General features: G+C 31.2%; 1 protein-coding gene across 1 annotated transcript; it reads left to right on the forward strand.

Moving 5' to 3' along the window:
- Positions 1 to 2,551: 2,551 nt before the first annotated feature.
- LOC120069601 (Nucleotidyltransferase family protein) lies at positions 2,552 to 9,008 on the forward strand. The gene is made up of 6 exons (XM_039021392.2): positions 2,552 to 4,108; positions 4,483 to 4,839; positions 5,138 to 5,361; positions 5,576 to 5,639; positions 6,799 to 6,998; positions 8,487 to 9,008. Exons 1-6 carry the CDS (start codon positions 2,870 to 2,872, stop codon positions 8,695 to 8,697), a joined length of 2,295 nt encoding a protein of 764 aa, XP_038877320.1. The 5' UTR covers positions 2,552 to 2,869; the 3' UTR covers positions 8,698 to 9,008.
- Positions 9,009 to 22,711: the final 13,703 nt, after the last annotated feature.

Genomic DNA, 22,711 nt, shown 5'->3' on the forward strand with positions numbered 1-22,711 from the left:
TATCTGTTGAAGAATGTCAACATAGAAACAACATAAAAACAACATAGAAAAGATTGACTTCTGTAGAAAGAAGCAAGCGAAGAAAAATTAAACTCACTTTTAAAACGGGAAGATTTTTAGACCAGTAGTCCAAACACCAGAAGGTGTCAAACTTGTGGGATACAAATGGGTATTTGTGAGAAAAAGAAATAAAAATTATGAGATCATAAGATACAAAGCAAAACTAGTTGCACAAGGTTTTTTTTCACAAAGACCTGATATTGATTATGAGGAGATATATTCTCTAATGGTGGATGCAATTACACTAAGATATTTAATTGGCTTGACTGTGTATAAAAGTATAGATATGTATCTTATGGATGTAGTCACAACATATTTATATGGATCTCTTGATAATGATATTTATAAGAGAATACAGACGGATTTAAGGTACCTGAAACATATACATCAAATTCCTAGTAATGGTTTTCAATAAAGTTATAGAGATCACTATATGGATTGAAACAATCAGGATGGATGTGGTACAATCGCCTGAGTGAATATTTATCGAAAGAAGAATATCAAAACAATCCAATATGTCCGTGTGTTTTTATAAGGAAATCACAATCAGGATTTGCTATTATAACTGTATATGTTGATGACTTGAATATAATTAGAACTCTGAAAGAGCTTTTAAATGCAATAGAATATCTTAATAAAGAATTTGAGATGAAGGATCTCAGAAAAACAAAATTTTGCCTTAGCTTTCAAATTGAGCATTTAACAGATGAAATATTTATTCATCAGTCAACTTATACAGGAAATTTTTTGAAAAGAATCTATATGGGCAAAGCATATCCATTAAATATTCTAATGGAAGTTTGTTCATTGGATATAAAGAAAGATATATTTCGACCTCGAGAAGATAATGAAGAACTTCTTGGTCTTGAAGTACCATATCTTAGTGCAATTGGTACATTATGTATCTTGCTAATAATACAAGACCAGATATTGTATTTTCAGTTAGTTTATTAGCTAGATATAGTTCTTCTCCTACAAAAAGACATTGGAATGGAATTAAGCGTATTCTTTGTTATCTCTGAGGAATAATCGATATGAGGTTATTTTATTTAAATAAATCAAATTTTGATCTAGTTGGTTATGCAGATTCTGGATATTGGTCTAATCCACACAAAGCTAAATCTCAAACAGGTTATCTGTTCACATGTGGAGGAATTGCTATATCATGGCAATCGATAAAACAGACTATAACAGTCATTTCTTTAAATCATGCTGAAATTCTTGCAATTCACGAGGCTAGTTGAGAATGTGTGTGGCTAAGGTCAATGACTTAGTACATTCGTGAAACGTATGACTTGTCTTCTAATAAAAATCTTCCAACAATGTTATACGAAGATAACACAACTTGCATAGCCCAAATCAAAGGATGATATATTAAAGGAGATAGAACAAAGCATATTTCACCAAAACTTTTTCTACACTTATAATCTTGAAGAAAATGGCGACATCATTGTATAACAAATTTGTTTGAAGGATAATCTGGTAGACTTATTTACAAAAGCATTACCAACCACAACTTTTGAAAAATTCGTGCACAACATTGGAATGCGGTGACTCAGAGATCTTAAGTGATATTTTCATGAGGGGGAGTAAATATATTGTATTCTTTTAGGAGTATGTATTACATGAAATATGTACTATTTTTCATTCACTAGGGTTTTTTCCCATTGAGTGTTTCCTAGTAAGGTTTAACGAGACATATTTCATATGTATATATGGACATCTAAGGAGAAGTATTATGAATATTATAATAATAAATAGATGCCCATTGATGCCGTCCTAAAAGCCATGTGTCACTCTTCATGTTGTCCATGTGCCTTGTAATTATTCATGTTTGTTGTCCATGTAAGTCTACATCCTACTTGCCACTTTGCCTATAAATATTGGCATTTGGTGGATCTTAAAATCACACACATTGGATAATTTCTATACAAATTGGAGAAAGTGAAGAAATTTGAGAATTTTCTCATTTCTCATTGTGTTATTTTATTTTATTTATTTATATATTATGTTTTATTTATTTTAATATTTATTTATTTTATTATTATATTATATTTTATTACCATTCGTGTTCCTGTTGTACTCATCAAATTCACAACAAAATTGATTTTATTTAAAAGAAAACATTTTTTTTTTCAAAAGGTATATAAACTCACTATAAAATATTAGATTAACTTATAAATTTAGTCGTTAGAATTTCAAAGTATTGTCTAATGGTGTCTAAATGTGTATTTAATATGTTAGTGAAGTCTCCAAGATTTTAAACCATCAATTATATTTCTAAAATACTCTTTGATTATTATTAGTGATCTTTAAGAATTATGTTTGTTCTTTTTACATTTTCTTTGTAAACAAAATTTATATTTTGCCGGAAAAGATTTGAATTTTTAGTGAAATATAAAAACAAAAACAAAATTTAAAATTGACTAAAATTTTGAGAATACTTTTACTAACAAAAACAAATAAAGTGGTAATTTAAAAGTTTTAAAATAGAAAACTAAAAAAATGAAATAGGTTGGAAGGAAAAAAATTGATTAGACGCAAATTTGAAAGTAAGAGGGTGTAATTTTAACCTAAAAGAGATGAATAAAGATGAGATGATTTTGTTTGGTTTGGAAGATGGAAAAGGCGAAGACGGCAGAAGCAGGAAGGTGCAAAGCAAATCCGATGAAGACTTTGGAAGATTTTATGTTTTGATGTTTCCCTCCATTCTCAATTCATCCCTTCTTCATTCTACCACAAACCATAACTTCCCCACACACCCACTTTCTCTTTCTCTCTTACTGACCGCCGCTGACTCTCCCCTTCAATGGCCGGAGACGCCGGTGGCGACGGTCACTCTCCCCTTCCATCACCCTCTAACGGCGGCGAGTTTCTTCTCTCCCTTCTTCAACGACCCCCAAATCGCCAATCGCATCTCAATCTCAATTCTCACCCTCATCTTCACCCTCCTTCCTCCCTTGATCCTGCGGTCGCTGCCGTTGGTCCCTCCCTGACCTCCCTCCCGGCGCCGTGGTCTTCTAGTGGCAACGATCTTCTCTACCCTATTCCTCTTTCTCCTTGGTCCCACTCCCACCAGTCCTTATCTACTCCCATCGCACCTAATTATGTGGGGTTTCAACAACACCTACAGCAGAACCCTTTTCCTCTTCCTCGGAATCAGTTTGGGGGAGCCCAATTCGCGGCGACTCAGAGTTCGGGCGATCAAATTCAAGGCGGTTTTGGGGGTGTTGATGATTTTAAAAGGCTAGGGTTTCCTGGAAACCAAGATAGAGCGAACGGTACTGTTGCTCATAACTTTTCGCAGCATAACCAACTGGAGAACAAGCTTCAGTTCGGGTCTTTTTCTCCTACTCAATTTTCTCGGGTTTTGGTTAATGGGAATAGTAGCTCTGCCAAGGATTTAAACCGCGAAGTGGGCTTTAGGGAGGCAATCCCTAATGGGTTGAATAGAAATCAGGGATTGGATTCTCATGGGAATTCTAACTTTGTATCGTATGGGAATTCGAATCCGAATGCCAATGTTCATTCGTTTCGCCGTGGAGAATGTGATTACTCAGAGCAGGAAAGAGGTCGTGTATTGGGTGAAAACTACAATTTTCATCACCAGGCAATGGTGTCGGAGCTATCTAGTTTCATGAACAAGCCTAAGGGGGGAGGGCACTTGGATTTTGGGAACATTGGAAGGAGAGATTTTGAGCATGGAGGGAATAGAGAGAGACCTCGTTCAAGTCAATTTGGTGAGGGGTCTCACAGGCTTGAACTTGGTGCACAGCTTCATGACCCTGTACGACCTTCTAGGAGTGATCTTCATTCAGCATTAGCATTGAATATTGATGAAAGAGTTATGAATTTGGATTCTGAGATCGTTGAAGGCAGGCACGGAGATAGTCATCAAGGTCATGGTTGGATGAGGAAGGAAGTTGATTCGACTAATGGTAATGACAGCCAGGAACTGGACAACATAGGTGAACAGCTCGCTGATTCCTTGTTGCTTGAGGATGAACCTGATGAGAAAAGCGATGCTAAGTTTATACGTCGTGAGAAGGTGAATATTTATCTTTTCATTTATCTGGTATTTTCATACAATGGCTTTGTTGTGTGGAAACATTACTATTCAAGTCTCGTGGATGAATTGATAATATTCTATAACTGAAGTTTCTTTGAGGAAAAAAGCATGTTTTTTCACTTATAATCTTAAATAGCGTTGAGATTTTATGCCTCATGAAGTAAGAGACTTTCTACTTTTCTAGCTGTTATATTTGTGTCTTTAAGTATTCATTTGAATACAATATCAACCTGTGAGAAAACTTACTATATGTATATGTTTGTATAATAATATTCCTGGATAGGCAGTTATCAACATAAAAGCAATAAATGGTCAGATTGGAGACAAATTTTATTTGGAGAATTTTTATGCAGGATTGCAGGGGGAATAGACTACTTACTCACAGAGAAAGGATCTCTAGAAAACATATAAACTGCCGAGGCGACATAGATATGTTGACAGTTCCTCTTCTTAGGATTTATGAATCCCTGATCCCTCCTGAGGAAGAAAAGGAAAAACAGACGCAGTTATTGACATCACTAGAGAAATTGGTTGTTAATGAATGGCCTCATGCGCACCTTTTTCTTTTTGGATCATGTGCGAACTCCTTTGGAGTTTCAAATAGTGATGTAGATGTTTGTCTTGTGCTTAGAGATGCTGATATTGACAAGTCCGAGATCTTGCTAAAGTTGGCAGAAATTCTGCAGTCAGCTAATTTCCAGAATGTGCAGGTACTTGATTATCTACCATTCAGGTCTTTTTCTTGGTTGAAGTTGAAGCATCTCAGTAATGATTTCAAGAAGAGTTTATAATTGTATGTTATGTTTTAGTTGCATGCCTTCATATGAGCTTGCCTTCTGTTCTCCAGTGTGTGTGTTGTCTTTTTTAGGTGATGAAAAAAGGCTATATGCTTCTAGATGACTTAATGGTTGAATACAACCTCAAGCTACATTCACTCTTACACGCACAAGAATGAACACAAAAAGCTCTTTAAATTTCTACTACTTGACTAGTTGGCTATGTTTGTAGGCCCTGACTCGTGCAAGGGTTCCTATTATAAAGCTTAAGGATCCAGTGACTGGAGTATCCTGTGACATATGCATAAACAATGTTTTGGCTGTTGTAAATACAAAACTTCTCCGGGACTATGCACAAATAGATGTGAGATTACAACAATTGGCATTTATTGTGAAATATTGGGCCAAGTCTAGAGGAGTAAACGAAACATACCAGGGAACACTTTCTAGCTATGCGTAAGTTGGGAAACTTTATGGAATAATGCTACAGTGCAGTGTTATCATGTTGTGTTAATTAATTTTATGAAGCTATCATGATCAGAGATTAGCGATGAACAATTTTTTATTTCTTGATTTTCAAAAGTTGTGGACACTTCCCAGATTGTCAAGTTTTTCAAATATTTGCATGTTAGTTGATGGGAATATGCTAATATGCCTATTACAAATTCAGGTATGTTTTGATGTGCATCCATTTCTTACAACATCGGGACCCTCCTATCCTACCTTGTTTACAGGTTTGGATTCAAGTCTTTTAATTTATTCTGCTCAGAGTCTAGATTTGTATTTTAAATATTCATTTTACAATTAGTCGATTCCTTTCTCATGGTGGCTATTCTACAATGTATTATGTATACATCACTATTGCACTATCGTGTAGAAATAAACTTTTTAGATATCTTTCCATCGACCCACTAGCTTTATGATCTAGGGAGGTAAGAAAATGAAGCATAGAGGGTTTCTTTGTGTGTGTGTGGGGAGGGAGGGATAAAGAAACATTTCATTAATAAATGAAATAAGGGGAAAACCCCAAAACACCAGGCGACAAGAGAGATTGCCAATTGGTAACTAAGAAGGATAAACTATATTATTTAAAAGGGTGCTTAATTTTGCACCAAAAGAAAGCAGTAAAAAGAACTGATTTCAAAAACCTATCAAAAGAGGAAAAAGAATCACGAAATAAGCCACCGTTAAGTGCATCCCTATTTCCGTCAGAAGTATTACAATTCTAAACAGGTACAAGCCCCTGAAATTTCATGCACTCCTTAATCTCATGACAAAATTATTTCTGAGAATCAAATGACCTGCAAACCATAATTTCATTGTGTATATTGGAATCATTTTTTGTAAATCTGTCATTTTGAAGGCAAGAACAACTTAAAAAAAAGGTCATCTTTGATAACATACTAAAAGAAAATAAGAGAACATCTTTTAGAAAACAAATATCCATATATATTTTCAGAAAATAAGAGAACATTTTTAAGAAAACAAATATCCATATATATTTTCACTGATTTTTTGTTTGGTGAAAGAGAAACTATATCAGAAAGAGTTTCCAAAGAAGCTCCGAGTTCTGGTGGTGTACTATGGGAGCTAATTTCCTTTTCTATTCAGTTATTTGTTATCAGTGTTAATAATTGTTGTTCAGTTGCTCAATTAGCTCTGGTTTACTGTCCAATAGTTTTTGTTTGATATGTTATGTTTTGGATAAGGTAGCTATGTTCATGATAACAAATTGGTTGATGTCATTGGCAGTTTGTCACTTGTAGTTGTACGTGAGTCTGATTAACGATGGTTTCACATTCACCTTTGATATTTATCTTCATCATGCTTATCTGGTCTTTCTATTTGTTATGTCCATCCATCTAGTGATCCATATATCCCTTTTTTCCCCAGGAAACAAAGATTGTTACTTATCGTAAAATTGTGGATAACATTGAATGTGCTTACTTTGACCAAGTTGAAAAGCTAAAATCTTATGGATCTGATAACAAGGAAAGTGTTGCTCGCCTCGTCTGGGGATTCTTCCATTATTGGGCATATTGTCATGATTATGCCAACACTGTTGTATCTGTTCGTACTAAAAACACTGTCAGGTAAGACATACGATCTATCTAATATATGTTTATATAATTATATGGAAGAGTTTTTAAATTCAGTGGATCTATTGTTAAGGAATAATAGACCACAGATAGTTTTTTGTTTTAGTTTTCGAAAATATGATACTGGACTTGGATTAAAGAAGTTGATGTGCATCATCCCTTTCCTAAGATGAAAACAGAGGTGCATTTTTCGCTGCATTCTTAATGCTTGAGTGGGGACCTATTACAAACTGGTGGTTAGCATCAGAAAGCCCGTCGGATTGTGAGGATATTCTTGTTAGATAACCACATAATTTGAATCGATGACCACAAAGTTCCTAAACTTTTGCTGAGTGATTTTCGGTTTTGCACATCTAAAAGTATGATGTTAGGAGTAAGAGATTGAATGGGTACAATTCTTGTAGTATTTTTGCGCAAGAGATGGAAGTTCTGTTCCTCCTGCCAGTTTGAACCAGAGACCCATTGGATTGCAGCGTTCTTGGTTGCTTTGTGGAATATTTGGCTCAATAGGGGAATATGAAAGGCGGCACATTGCTATTGCCCCCCCAATTCATTTCACAAATAAGAGGAAGTGTATTGTCGAAAAGATATGTATGGGCAATTATGGGCGGTAGTAGTGTACAAACAAGGGAGTCAGAGGAGAGAGGAAGTCAGTTGTCACTATATTGTGTTCCTCTGGAGAGTACATATCCAAACAGTAGACGTTTTTAGAGACGTTGAGAGGGGTTAAGGGAAGGGTGGACTTTGGCTAGGTTTGATGCCTCTTTGCAGTGATTCAGGTTGAACTGCCTTGGAAACATTTTCTGGTGAAATTTTCTTAACAGTTGACCCTCTGATAACGCAAAATAATTGATAATCCTTTTCTTGTGATTTATTTTGAAAGACCGATACTAAGCCTCTCTTGAAAAGGAAACGACAAGACACCTGCAAAGGTTGTGCTTCTAGAAACAAGAGACTTGTTAAAAGGATTGAAGTGCCCATTGGTGGAGGTGTGTTCTATAGCTTGTTTTCATGCCTCCAGTGTCGTTGGATGTCTGTGGCAGTATCAAAGAGTTTTCTAATTGCAGTTTTGTTTCCTTCTCTTAAGAGTTAAAACTCTTTTTTTAATCATCTCGTAATCTTTTCTTTCTCAGTGGTATTGTTTCTTTGTACAAGTCCTTTTATTGTGAGCTTTTCTTTCTTGTGTTATCTGTTTGTATTCTTTTATTCATATCAATGACAGCTTGATTTCTCTATTCTCATGTGTTAGCTTCATAATAATAAACTTGCAAGATATTATGTTCTTCATTCATTTTAGTCTTCAAATTGTAAGTCCTAGCTTAGCTTCTTATAATCTGAGGAGTATGTAGACAGAGGTATCTTTTGGATTTCGCAAAGGAAAATATTGTAAAAAACTTGAAGTTATCATTGTTAATCACTCACTCATAGTAAAATTAGACTTGATGCGAGTAGCTAGCTTAGTTTTGTGAACTGAATGTGCAGCAAGAGAGCGAAAGATTGGACTAGGAGGATTGGGAAAGATCGCCATTTGATATGCATAGAGGATCCATTTGAGACATCTCACGACCTAGGTCGAGTTGTTGATAAGTACAGTATCAAAGTTTTGAGAGAAGAATTTGAACGTGCTGCTACTATTCTACAGACCTATCCAAATCCGTGTGAGAAGCTCTTCGAACCCTTCGTCCCGAGTTAATAAGTATATTATGGAAGAGAGCTATCTAAGAATTCAATTATTATGTTCATAGCTAATCAAGGTTGTATAGTGCTTTGCTGTTGTCGTTTTTCCCTATTTATGTTTCAAGTGTGTTTGCTTTTTGTGGAAACATGTTTTGTTGGTCTGTATATCATCTAGAATTTTGGTTTTGCCACTCTAATCTTTCTAGTTTCTACCATTGCAAGTTATTGTAGAAAATAGAAGTTATTTTTCTTTATCTCACCATTTCCTGATGTAATGTCAGAAAATATTTCCTAATTTTGATCTGAAGAGAATGCTTTTATTTCCAAGGGTGAAAAGTGTCAAACGATATATAATTTAATTTACATTTACCTATCATCTTAAACTTTTCGGTCAATTGATGATTTAACATGACAATAGAGTAGGAGATCTTGCAATATTATTTTTTTTCTCCACTTCACTTGTTAGGTCTTCGATATATTTCAAGCTCACAAATGAGGAACGTGTTAATTGATAAAATATTAAATTTATTTTCATATATTAATTTAAGTTTTTAGGTCAATTAGTGATTTAACTCATTTGTCAATAGGGTGATTTTTCCTTTTTTCTTGACAATGAAAAATGAAATTAAGGAAGAAAGAAAAGGGGAAAAAAAGAGGAATTGGAGAGTATGGCAAATTTTAGGGTTTGATTTTGAAAAATGGTAAAATTGGCAAATAATAAGATTTATGGTCATTCATATGATAGGCACATTGCCACAAATTTTCAAATCTCTGTTTTAATTGTAAACAATGATGGGGTTCTAATTGTTGATAGCTTAGTTCTTTACTCTCTTCATTTGATAAATTAAAAATAACCGTTTTCCTTAAAATAACCGTCCTTTCTGATTTTACTCACATAGTTAAGATTTCAATGTAGATTTTATTATTAATTTAGATTATGTTTAATCATTTTTCATATTAATCTCAATTGAATTAAATGTATCGATTTTTCTACCATATTTATATTTTAAATATCTATGTATTATCAAATTTCATTTATCTAATCAAAATTTAAATCTATTCAAATGTTTGATTTTTTTTTTCAGTATTTTATACATATTTCTAATAAAATAATTGGATATTTTTTTTTCCATACTTTTAAGTTTTAAATTGTTTTGTATATGTTTTTAGATTCAATTGTACATATTATTTCATATTTAGTCAATATGTTAACTGTTATTTTGATAGTATTTGACTAGCCCTTAGTTGATTCGGTTCGTATGCCTGAAATATTAAATACAGTGTAAATGTATAACTTTATTAATAATCAAGATATAAATACGGTAAGTGAAGAGCTTGATTAATAACCAATATATAAATACAATATAAATGTAATCAATTAACAGATTAAATTTCAAATTGAAAAATGACTGTTATTCCGTAATTTTTGCCATCTTTTGGAATTTAAGTTTTTTTTTTATTAAAAATAGATTTTGATAACTACTTTACGAATTGATTTAAAATAAACCAATCCCTTCCTCATTTTTCACCCTAATTAATTTAAATTAGTTATTTGTTTTGATTTGATCTAACCACTTTTCGAAAATATTTAGAATTGGTCAATATTTAATTTGTTTATCACCATTTGGATTTTAATTATAATACATCTTTAGATTTTATATTATTTTTTCATTTTTTATCATTTTAAATTTGGATTAAATTGTTTTTATTCTAATTAGGAAAATTTGATCATTTTTGTATTTTTGTATTTACCTTTTATTCATTATCATCTTATTATATTATTATATCATTAATTTGTCTTTTTGACAAACAAATAAGTATCCACTTTTAGCTGTTTTTTATATGCCTCTACAACCTTTTTTTTTTTTTTTTTTTTTTTTTTTTTTTTTTTTGTGGTTGATGAAGTCATAGATACAATGTAGTTGAAACTTATGAAAATGAAATTATGAATACAATGTAATTATAAATAAACGAACTCATTCATGATTTTTTCTCTCCAAATTATATTTGAATTTATATTTTATTATCAAATTAGATTTTATCTAATTACTTATCGAATTTTTTTTAATCAAAATAAACAAAAACTTACTGTTTTTTTCTCTCCAATTTATATTTGAATTTACTTTTTATTATCAAATTTGATTTTATCCAACTAACATTTGTTTTGTTTATATGTTTGTTACAAATTCAATTTGATCTAAATATGTATTTTTTAATTATTTTATACTTATTGTTATCAAATTAATTTGATTTTTTTTTTCGATGTTTTCAATTTTTCATATACAAACATGTAAAAATGGTTGTTGAACCTAAAAATAAATATATAATTGAAAATTAAATTTTAAATGTTTGAAACATGTGGGTGTGTATATATATTTTGTTCAGTTTATTATTAATATTAGTATTAATAATAATATTATTATTACTATTCTTATGCTTCTTATTATTATCATCATTAATATTATTTGTTAAAAGAAGATAACAAAAAACCCTAAATCTCATCTTTTTCATATTCTTCACTTAGCCACCCAAAATCTCATTTTCTCCTTTGCAATCTCATGTATTCGATCGTTGGTTCAGTAACTCTTTCTTGAATTCCATCGTCTTGGCTAATTTTTAACAACCACTCTCACCAGGTTGCCGACCTTTTTTCGCTCACACACATATTTCTTGTTTATGTTTCTACTTTGAACATCATTTTCAACAAGGAGCTCTGTGATTAATAGTGTTTAAAGTTAGCTTTCAAGATCATATGAGCAAAACGGTCACATGGAATAAAGATGATGAAACTCCTTACAACTAGTTTGGTGTCAAACACAATCCTACTTCCAATGGTCACATTATCCTGAAGTTGCAATTCCTTCGCATATTTACTTGCCAACAACTTCACTCGTAAAATCAAGTTTGCTCTTTCTCACCTTAGAGGAAGTCCATTGTTGTATACATCCATAAGTTTCTAATGACCCCTATCCCCTGGTCGTCATCTTTCCTCGCATACACGCGTTATATAGGTAGCTAGAAACATTAAGAACATATTGGGTGATTTTTAATTTTCCTTTTGAAATGTTTAGATACTGTGTATTTGTGGTTCTAGACATGTCTAGGTAGAATATATTTGTTCTATTCGTGTTGTTTTTGAAGTAGTGTATCTTTGCATTTTCGTTTGTCTTTAATTTTGTTGTTTTAGGATGGTTTTGTCATTTACTAATTAGTATTTTCTATTATATAAATTCATGGTATAAGTTTTTTTTTTTCAATTTTATTATATACAGATGATTTAAAAGAAATTTACATGAGGCCCTCTAGAATTATGAGAATTTAAGCAATTATCTCAGTTGTCTATGGGTTGTGTTTGGTTTTGATTTAATCTATAATTTCGATAAATCACCAAAAATATTTGATAATTGATTATGAAAGTATGTGCAATGTTTAATTTGATATTTTTTGTAAAACGAAAAAACCCGCATCTCATATTTTTGAATTAAGTTAAAAAATATAGTCAATTTTTAAAATAATGACAAAAATAGGGTATATGAGAAATAATTTTTAGAAATAGGTGGAATGGAAAGTATCGAAAAAAATATGGTAGTTTTCGTGGGAAGGAAAATCATGTATCAGTACACGATTAAGCTTTAATCCAGGTCAAGCACATACTCGTGGATCGGGTCCACGATTTCCATAATTGTGGACCCAGTCCATGATTACTTTTTTTTTTTAAAAAAAAAAAATTAATAATGTATTTAATTGTAAATTATATATTCTTTTTTTCTTTTTTAATCAATTTAATTGTTTATTTTCTAATTTTTAAGTAATAAATACATTCATTACTAAACTTAATTATATATTTAATTTGCAATAAAAACTTAATTATTCTATACCCATATTAAAAAAAAAAAATTGTGACTTCACTAAGTAGTACATCTCTTTACAAATAAATAATAATAAAAAAAAATCTTATGATACTAAAGAAAATTTACAATTAGTTCTTTAATTTGAAAATAGAAGTTTATATGAAATTTAATTTAAAGACAACCCATGGCCCTTACCCCACATGGGGTTATCTTCGTGTGCCTCTAAATTAGCTTCATCTTGTTGCCATTGTCGTCTACGACGAATACCTCTTCGATCAGTGTCAGCAACATTGAGTCGTCTTGTTTATTGAATAATAGTTTCTATGTTGACCAATGTTTGGTCATACATTGAACCTAACTTTGGTAAATCACATTGTATTGAATATTGTTGTACTTCTTCGATAAAATTATTCTGTACGATGAAAAAATTATTATTAAACAATATCCATATCATATATTTGAGAAATGTCTGGTTTTAAATCTATTACCATGCAGTAATAGTAAACGTCGTTAGGTGTGATAAATCGACTCGTGATTGAATCGTACCAGGAAAAATAGTCGTTTGATACAGCTGGTCTATTTGTTATTTCTCCCTATGCACAACGATCATGTCGTGCATGCTAGTAAGATATATATTCCGCGTGAATTCGACTCCAATCTTGGTCGTGCTTACCTCTCAAATCAATGGTGTATTGCTGGGAGTATATAGTACAATGAAGGTACCGTTTGTCGCAGACCGAACTATTTCAACACACGATCTAGATGATGTCACTCTACCATATGGAAGCATATAAGAGTGCTAACGGTCAACTAGATGTCTTGACCATCACGATAGTAATCAGGTAGTGATGACCAAATATCTTGAGTGTATGACGCCCAATTAAGTTATCACCCAATTAATTTGACTAAATGTTTTAAATATTCATTTATATATACATTTATTACCTAATTGTGTATTAGTCCGTCAAATTTTTTCGGTATACTAGCAACATATTTGCTGACTGTTCAGAGGCAGCTAATACACCACTCCATCTAAAATTATTTAAAAAAATACAATTAATTTATATTATTACATAAAATGATAACGAAATAGATATATAAATGAAATAATACTTGGCACTAAGTAGACGATGACCTGGGACTTGTAACTGGACATGTGGTCCTATAATTTGAAATCTATCATAAGCCCATATATGTAGTGGTATCAGCGGCCTCGCTATTTCCAACGCTTGTGCATTGGTAGCCTGACAAAGTTCTCTATAAAGCTATGCAAGACAGACATCATCCTACGAGTATGTACAAGCATGCTTGAAATCAGACATTAGAGGGAGAAACATAAGATGAGTGTTCGACTTGTTAGCGAACAAAAATCCCCCAATAAGTTGCATAATGTATGCTCGTGCCTACCTATGGACGCTGATGTCGTTGGCATCGGAAGGTAATGCTGGAAACTGGGACGCCAACCACTGGATACTCTCGAGCCTTTCAGATCATCTGATAAAACGCCCAAGAGCTCGTCACAAACAGTTTTCCAATTATATTATAATTAACCTGTCAAAGATTCTCCGTCCACTTGTAACCCAAACTGAATGGCAACATTCTGCAACGTAATCATACATTCCCATGTGAAATGTGTGGGTTTTTAGTTTCTAATGCTCAACTAAACCAGTAATGTGGTGCCAATCAAGTTGGATAAATATAGGAATAATACGTGGATCAAATGGGATAGTATATTGTGCAGATGCCTTACAACCCAAAACTACGGTAGAAGAACTATCCCATATTGTGAACAATGGATATTTTGTTGATATAGTTATACAGAATTAGAAGGACTGTGCTCCATTACCTAAGAAATTCAAATTACATTACATAACAAAATCTATTATATAACAAAAATTTATTACATAAAAAGTACAATTACATTAAAAACACAAGTACAAAAAAAAAAAAAAATATAATTATGTAAAAAATACAATTACATAAAAAATTCAATGATCGAAAGAGGAAGCTTTGTTGTGTCCTTCTCATTGAACTTTTTGGGTTGTCTCTCTTCCATCCATTTCATTATGATCGCGTACTTTTTGGGCTACCCTGTTCGTAAGCCCGCATTAGACGAACTTCTGTAAATGATAATCAACCCAAATCTAATACATTTAAATCTATAAAGTATATATTACAAAAATTCAACAGTTCAATTACAAATAATAATAATAATAATAATAATCAGCCCAAATCTAATACATTTAAATCAGCCTAAATCTATAAAGTATATATAAATCAACCCAAATATACAAATCTATAAAAAAAAACTCATATAAAATCATATAAATAAATCTAAAAATCAACCAAATGAAACAATCTTAGAAAAAAATAAATCATATAAACGAATCTATAAAAGTATACATAAATCAGCCAAAATAAGCCCAAATATACAAATTTATAAAAAATTATATAAATTCATATAAATAAGTCTATGAATCAACCCAAATAAACAAATTTATAAAAGTCAAGTATACAAATTCATATATTAGAAAAATATAAAGAAAAAGTTTTATCCAAGGCGGATAGCGACAAAGGATAGATCGGCTCACGATGGTGGCAGTAACAACAAGATCGAAGACGGTGGACGGCGGCGGAGTTGGCGAACAACGGTAGTGAGGATGAAGAAAATGAGAAACGTTTCGAATGGGAGGAAGAAGAAGGAGGGCCATGGATTTAAGGGACCAAGGGTAATCGTGGATCCTGTCTATGATTATCTGGTCAACGCTGCATGATTGTTCATGTGGCAATTTGCGCGTGCCAGGTTACATGTAGTTGTGTACCGGGTACACGATTTAGTGGTAATCATGTACTGGGTATACGATTCAAATACCTATTTTTTAAATATTTTCTACCTCAATCTTATTTTTTTTAATAATTATTAAAATAATATTATTTTAAAAAATCCATATTTTTAATATAATGTTACATTATATAGTCACAAAAATGCGTGTTTTAAAAATGTGAATTAGTTTGCATTGGTAATTAATAATAATAATAATTTAGAGACGTGCACGTCAATAAGAATTGAATATAGGATGTTTAGAATTTTGGAGTGGAGCCCATTCTAGGTGCTGCTTGGTTTCAATGCATCCACGTCATCATTCACGTGATTACGCAATAATTGATATTGCTGCATTTATCGACCACATTTCTCTTTCTACTTTCCGCTACTATTATATTTTTCAATCATCTACAATTTTTTCCTCTAATCTTTGTACTTTGTTCTCATAAATTCAAATTTTTTTTAACTAATTGATTTATTAACTTTAAATTTAAGTTATAACTAATAAAAAAATGAATCTAGACCTCCCGAGAATGATTACGCAGATTCAAAATAAAAATTAGTAGTATTTGCTAGCAAGAACATAATGGAGGCAGTCGATTAATATAGATTAGTTTGAAATATGATTCAAATCCAATATAACATCTATAGAATCTCTTACTAAAATACCCTAGAAAGGGATAGGGCTAAGCAGAGCGTAAAGAGTTTTCAATGAGAAATTTGTGGTTGGTAGTAAAACATGTTCACAGAATAAATTCGATATTCACAGATTTCTGGAGATATTTTCTTACGAACTTGTAGAATTCCTATAAAAAAAAAAAAAGAAGAAAGGATATAGGTAGACAAAAGAAAAAACTGACAAATTACACCTAAATCCATATGTCGAAATAAAAAATAAGGACCAATAAAATGAAAAAAAGACTCATAAATAAGGTTTAGATTTGAATTACACTTTTTTTTTATATATATATATATATATATATATATGTAAGCTAAGGGACTAAGTTGTAAATTTTGAAAGTTTTAAGACCAAATAAACACAAATTTCAAAATTAAAAGACTAAGGGTGTGTTTGGAATACTTTTCAAGTATTTAATTTAAAAAATAAGTCATTTTAAAATAAATTAAATTATTGGACAACCACTCAAAATGGATTTAGAAAAAATAAGTTTCTAAAATAAGTTTGTTTATGTTGGAAAATCTATATTAAAATGCCTACTAACATTGTAGCTTGACTTTGGTTTGAAAACCGCAAACTGGTCGTTATTGGAGTCGCCAGTTCCATAATGTTAAGATACTATGCAATTTTGTACAACCAGATGTATAGGCAACATGCATGGGATTAGTCGCTTCAATGAAGTTTTTTTATTCTGCCGAAGGAGAGACTTGGATCATTGGAGGAAGAATTCATGCATCAAAGCCTAATTGAATGGAATCTAATTAAATTCTCCACCCAATCTCTATGAGAGCTTTGAAGTCAGGTAGGTATTGGGCATACATAACATATGCTTGTGATATTCTGGTAAGAGGGCTTTCATTATCATTTTTAGTTGCCCCAGGGGTTTGGTTGTCATTTGAGACGTCCTTTTCCATAGTTTATTGACAAGAAAACATGGGAGTTGGCTGTAGTTAAGACACATTTTTCATCTCGACGAGATGGATGGATTCATTGGAGATAGTTAACCACTTTTTTAACTGTAAGAGGGAGGTCATTCAGAACCCACTTGCTCCAGAAATGACACAAGTTCCCTATGCCGACCCCCAAACGTGAAGTACTTTGCTTAAAACCAACTTTTAGAAAAATAATTTTTTGAGTATTTAATGGTTAATCTACCGGTGGCCACCTCTGCTCAACTCAGGCTACTACCGCCAGCCAATCTCCGTCCACCAATTATGTCAATCTCTTCTGCCTTTGGCGACCACCATTGGCCAACCTCTAGCCACCACCTCCGGCATACTCCTACCACCACTTCCATCACTTTCGGAGACTGTCACCAGCCAACTCTGGCCACCACCGCCAACAAACTCTAGCGACCATTGCCATCCAACCCCAGCCACTATAACTGATGGCCAACTTCGATGGCCACCTTATACGACCAATTTTGACAATCGTTAATTTAAATTATATTAGTCCATAATATTTTATAGTTGTCATTATAATAATTTAACTATAATAAAAAACACATTTAGTATATAATAAACTAGACATACATGTATATAAAAATATCCTTAGTATAAAACAAACCAAATAAATTTGTATATAAAAACACTTTTAAACAAAAGTTGTGAAACTCGTGTGTGTTTTTATTTTAAGGAGTTTTTATCAAAAGTATTTAAAAAAAATGAATTTTGAAAAATATATATATATATATTTTAAATATTCCAAACAGACCTTAAATTCGTAATTTAACATTAAATCTTTAAAATCTTATTAGAAGTTACCATTTTCATAAAATTAGAAAACTTAGATATAGGGAAGGTTTATGTGGATGACTTTATAAATGCTTAAAATTACACTTCAAAATATTTTTCTTAATGTTAGATTATTGCAATTATATCAAACTTGAGTCTTGAGTATGACCCAACTAATATATATATTTGACTAAGAGGTCAGATGTTTGAATATTTCATTTCAATCTTTGTTATTATACTAAAAAAAAAAATTATTACTATTACTTACCTTAAATTAATTTTGCAATCTTCTACCTTGACAGTTAAGAGAAGCTGTAAAAAGAGAGTTTTGTTTTGTTTCTTTTTCCCCTTTAAGACAATATGATTGTTTCATTGCTATGAAGTATCATTTTCCTCGAATCTTATATGTTATGATCTTGTTCTTCGTCTTTTACTTATAAAATTTGTGGCCTCAGATTTATTGGGCCACGACACAACCTTCAATTGCCAGATGCACGTCTTAAATTCTCTCCTTTTTTCTCATAAATTCCGACCCATCATTTTTCTCTTGAATTCTCCAACTTCCATAAACATTCTTTATTAGTTTTATTTTAAAAGCAAATAATAGGCTTCATTTCTTTACAACTTTAAAAGAAATGTAAAAGAAAAATTGCCTACTAAACATAAACACATTCTCAAATTTATCTACCTAAATAAATTGAGTTCTTAAATCTATGTTCATGATAATACTTATTTAATTTAAATATTTTCGAGATTTTTTCAATTATAATACAAGATATCTTTTAAACTTAACTAAACACAGATAAAAATATTAATTCCAACCATCTTTCAAATTAACATTTAGTTAATTTTGAGGTGTAGTTTGATGAAATTAAAAATTTAAGATTAAATTTAACAGAAATGGACAAATTTAAGGTCAACATTAGTTTATTTCTTAAATAATAATAATAACAACAACAACAAGAAAAAAATGGAAAGAATAGAAAACGGCCAATCAAATTCTATGCTGTGAGGGGACCACCAAGCGTGCTTGTGGAACCTAACATTTTTTGTAATAGACGGCTCGGATTTCGCCTTGGCAAATGTGATCCTCATGTCCAATTTTCATTTTTTTTTAGTAAGATATGTGTGAGTGATTCCAAGCCTCCAACCACACATTTTTTTAATCACCTACGTAACATATTTAATTATGACTGTTTATAATTTTATTTCTTTAGAAATTGAATTATGTTTAGATTTTTTTCCCCAATTCGTTATTGAATGTGGTAAATAGGAAGTTATTGACCAGGCGAATATAATATGAGTCCAAAGACTCCCTCAACCTTATGTCTATCTTATTGGTATCTTAGGGTGTACTTGGATTGCGTTTGGGGATATTATAGAGGGTTGACAAGAGAGATAATAAATTTTAAAATTTTATTTGAAAAAATGGCAAAAATACTTCAAAATTATAAAAATAGCAAAACAAATTTAAATAATTAATAAATGACCTAACTAATCCAAAGATTAATAAATTGAATACAAATAGACAATGCTTAAAAAATAACTTGAAAACTACAAGCTAAAATCTTAGAAAGGGTTCCAAAATCCAAAGGCCAACAAATATGTTCCTCACTAACCACCAATTAGCAGTTGCTTCTTCATTACGTGAATATGATGGTGTGCTTGTAGTACAATGGTCACAGGTGGTTGTATGCGGCTGCTTAGAAAACTAGTCAGTGATAAGAAAAAGAAGGCTTGACAATCATGCAAGCCAAAATGTAGCTGAGATGGTGATGGTGAGAGAAAAAAGAATGTGAGGTTCTAAAGGAGGTGACCTAAAATGCCATTGTGGCGAAGAGGGTATGTTGGCATAGATTTTAAATGAGAGGTTATGAATAAGCTTGCTTCAAATGTGAAATAGGAAAAATAGAAAGAAAAGGGTGGGAATGTGAGAGAGGTAAAGTAGAATTAGAATTATTTTCAAAAGAAAAAAAATATATTTGTAGTATATAGGGATGAGAGTGTTTAGATTCTTTTATTTTGCACAAAAAAAAATTATAAATATAATAAAACTTTGGAAACGAGGGTTAGGTTTTTTTTTTTTTTTTTTTTTTTTTTCAATGAAACAACGTAAAACAAATCTTATCAAAATAATAAATGTATAAATATGTTTTATATACCAATGACATATAGTTATATCATTAGATTGTTAGTTTCAATAAGCATGCAGCAGAAGAAAACAGAATCGTTAAACTCTGATTCATCAATTTTAGTTTCTAATTAAACATGTTTATCAAATGAAAAGAGGGTTTCAGAGAGTACCTTTGAAGATCTCCTTCAAACTCGAAAATCAACGGCAATCCTTTCCTCTTTTGATTGTGAACCACCATTAAGACTTCCTTACTATCCTTTAATAACCTTAGATTGAGTTTTGGGACACAAAGAATCAAATTAAAGGGAATTTTGGAGAAAGGTACTGATTTTTCAACTGGGAGGAGAACTTTTCTTCAACCCCAAGATTTCTGCAAAATCAACTAGTTTGCATGGAATTTTCTAGCTGAATAAATGTGTGTTTTAAGGATCATGCAATCAGATTACATCACTACAAGCCAGCTCCTACTTAGAGATTGAGGTGGAATTGGTTAATGGAAACATGAATAAGATGCTAGTTCTTAAAGTGGGAAAATCTCATTTTTGAGAAATTTGAAAAAACTGATTTTTCAATTTAATTTTGAAAACTATTTTCAAATCAAAATTTAATTTTCAGATTTAATTCATTAATTAAACTGAAAAAATTATTTTTACCAAAAATTAATTTAATTAGTTAATTTTTCTAATAACATTAATAATTAAGTAAACAATTTAATTAATTCTATTAATTTAATATCAAATATTAAATTAATTTAACACCAATTTCACCACCATGAATCTCTATTCATGAAATTTAATATTTAAATCATATTTAAATATTAATCGATTCTCCAATTTCGTTTATTCTATAATTAAACATGTAATTATATCACATATAATTACTATTTTCTTTAATTAGAATTTGAACGTTTCAAATTAACTTATCACGCTATTCTAAGAGTTATTCCGTTTGTGAGCTAGTAGAGGGACCTAATGGACTTACAGATCATGGACTTCAACAATTCGAGATTAATTAGCTATTAACCCCAATTCGTTAACTATCGGGTCACTTCACTAAAGGCCAGTAGTTGCATATATTGTGTCCACAATATAACCATGATTAGTAAGTTAATCCTTGACAGGTTATTCGTAATAACGACCAGATCAAAAGTTGTTTTATTCCCGAGATTACCTCTTCTTTCTTAAGTTCCACTAATCCTCTAATGAACAATTGGTTTGAGATCCAATCATTAAACCGAGTCCCTTTCAAGCCAATGAGAGGGTGGAGCCTCTTGTTCAAGACCCCCTGGAGTCAGCACTTAAGGGAACAACCTCTCTACTATTTCTGAAAGCGGATAAGAACGAATTCCATCTTACACCCTATGTCCCTAGCTATCTACCCAGTCTTATCCCTGAAATGAGAGGCTTATTGAGCCTGAGTCAACCCTCACCTATTACAATCTAAGGATAATCCCGAATAAACAGAAGTTCATAGTAGCTCAGGATTAAGGTTAACTTATTTAAGTTGACTTAAATAGTAAACAGCGTTATAAAGTAAGAGTGACTTATTTCTTGGTCCGATCTTATGCAAACTCATTGCATGGAATGCCCCCACTTCTCGTGACAATACATGAACGAATCAAGATCACTTTGTTTGTAGCACTTTACAATAAATTATAACAACTAAAAAGTGAGCCGCATCCGATAGTATTACTAGAATAAGGTACCCAACCCTATTCATATACTATAGACCGTTTTAGCTATTTATTGGATTTGATCCTAATAAAGTATGTTTAACATTACAAACGGCGAGTTTTATATATACAACCCAACAAATTACATTTTAAAAAGTATAGTAATAATATAAACAAAAAAATATATGAATATGATAATAAAATTTATAAACAAATAAAAAAAAAAGATGATTCAAATAGATATTGTTGGAAAAAAATCAGAGAGAATCTCTAATTTAAATCAAGAAACATTAAAAATGATAGTTAAATTTGCACTTCATATTACAATTAAACTGTATGTATAAAACTAGATTAGTTATTCTCATAACTCCATGTTACAGCTGTATGTGTAATGTATATTAGTTAATTTCCATAGCCCACCGAAGGTAAACTGGAAATATGTTTAACTTAATATTACATTTTGAATCTGATCGCAATATTTTTAAAATAATAAAAAAAGATGTAGATAAAACTAAATCTTGTAACAAAAGCTAAACTATTTGAAAAAAGTTAGATAAATCAAATTTAATAATAATGTGCTAAGAAAGTTTGAGAGAATGATTTGTTTATACTAAATTATTGTAAAAATATAATGTATTTGCAAGATTTGCAGATACATTAGAGAGTAGTCAACTACCACACCAAAATCATGACTACCATTCTCCGGCATCCACGTAGCTGTAAAAGTTCTAATTTATTGTAGTGTCTAACTCTAATTCTCTCCGATGAAGAAGATTTCAATCTTCTTTTGTCGAAAAATGAAGAAAACTGATTATAATAATGAAGTAGAAGAAGATTGAATCTTCATACAAGAACAAATGAAGAGGAAAACAGGAAAGTCAATGGATTGATGGATAGAATCATTTAGTAAAATCAAAAGATGAGGATGAAAAAAATTGAAATTAAGAAAATAAATAACAAATGTGTAAATTAGTCTTACTTATGTGTTATTAACAAATGCATGATTTTTAGATATTCAATGTAAAATAATTAAAAATGTATTTCAAAACGTTAACAATTGTATAATAATATAATAATATAATATGAGATAAAATGAGATAAAAATATATACTAAAAACTATAAAAAAAAATGAAAAA

This window comes from Benincasa hispida, chromosome 12 (assembly GCF_027475165.1).
Source record: "Benincasa hispida cultivar pf3 chromosome 12, pf3_genome.v1.1, whole genome shotgun sequence".
Lineage (NCBI taxonomy): Eukaryota > Viridiplantae > Streptophyta > Magnoliopsida > Cucurbitales > Cucurbitaceae > Benincasa > Benincasa hispida.

Excerpts from the sequence above, each read along its gene's own strand:
- LOC120069601 (XM_039021392.2), top strand. The coding sequence starts at position 2,870 with ATGGCCGGAGACGCCGGTGGCGACGGTCACTCTCCCCTTCCATCACCC. Across the intron at positions 4,840-5,137 it reads CTAATTTCCAGAATGTGCAG|GCCCTGACTCGTGCAAGGGT; the intron begins GTACTTGATTAT and ends CTATGTTTGTAG. Across the intron at positions 5,362-5,575 it reads GGAACACTTTCTAGCTATGC|GTATGTTTTGATGTGCATCC; the intron begins GTAAGTTGGGAA and ends TTACAAATTCAG.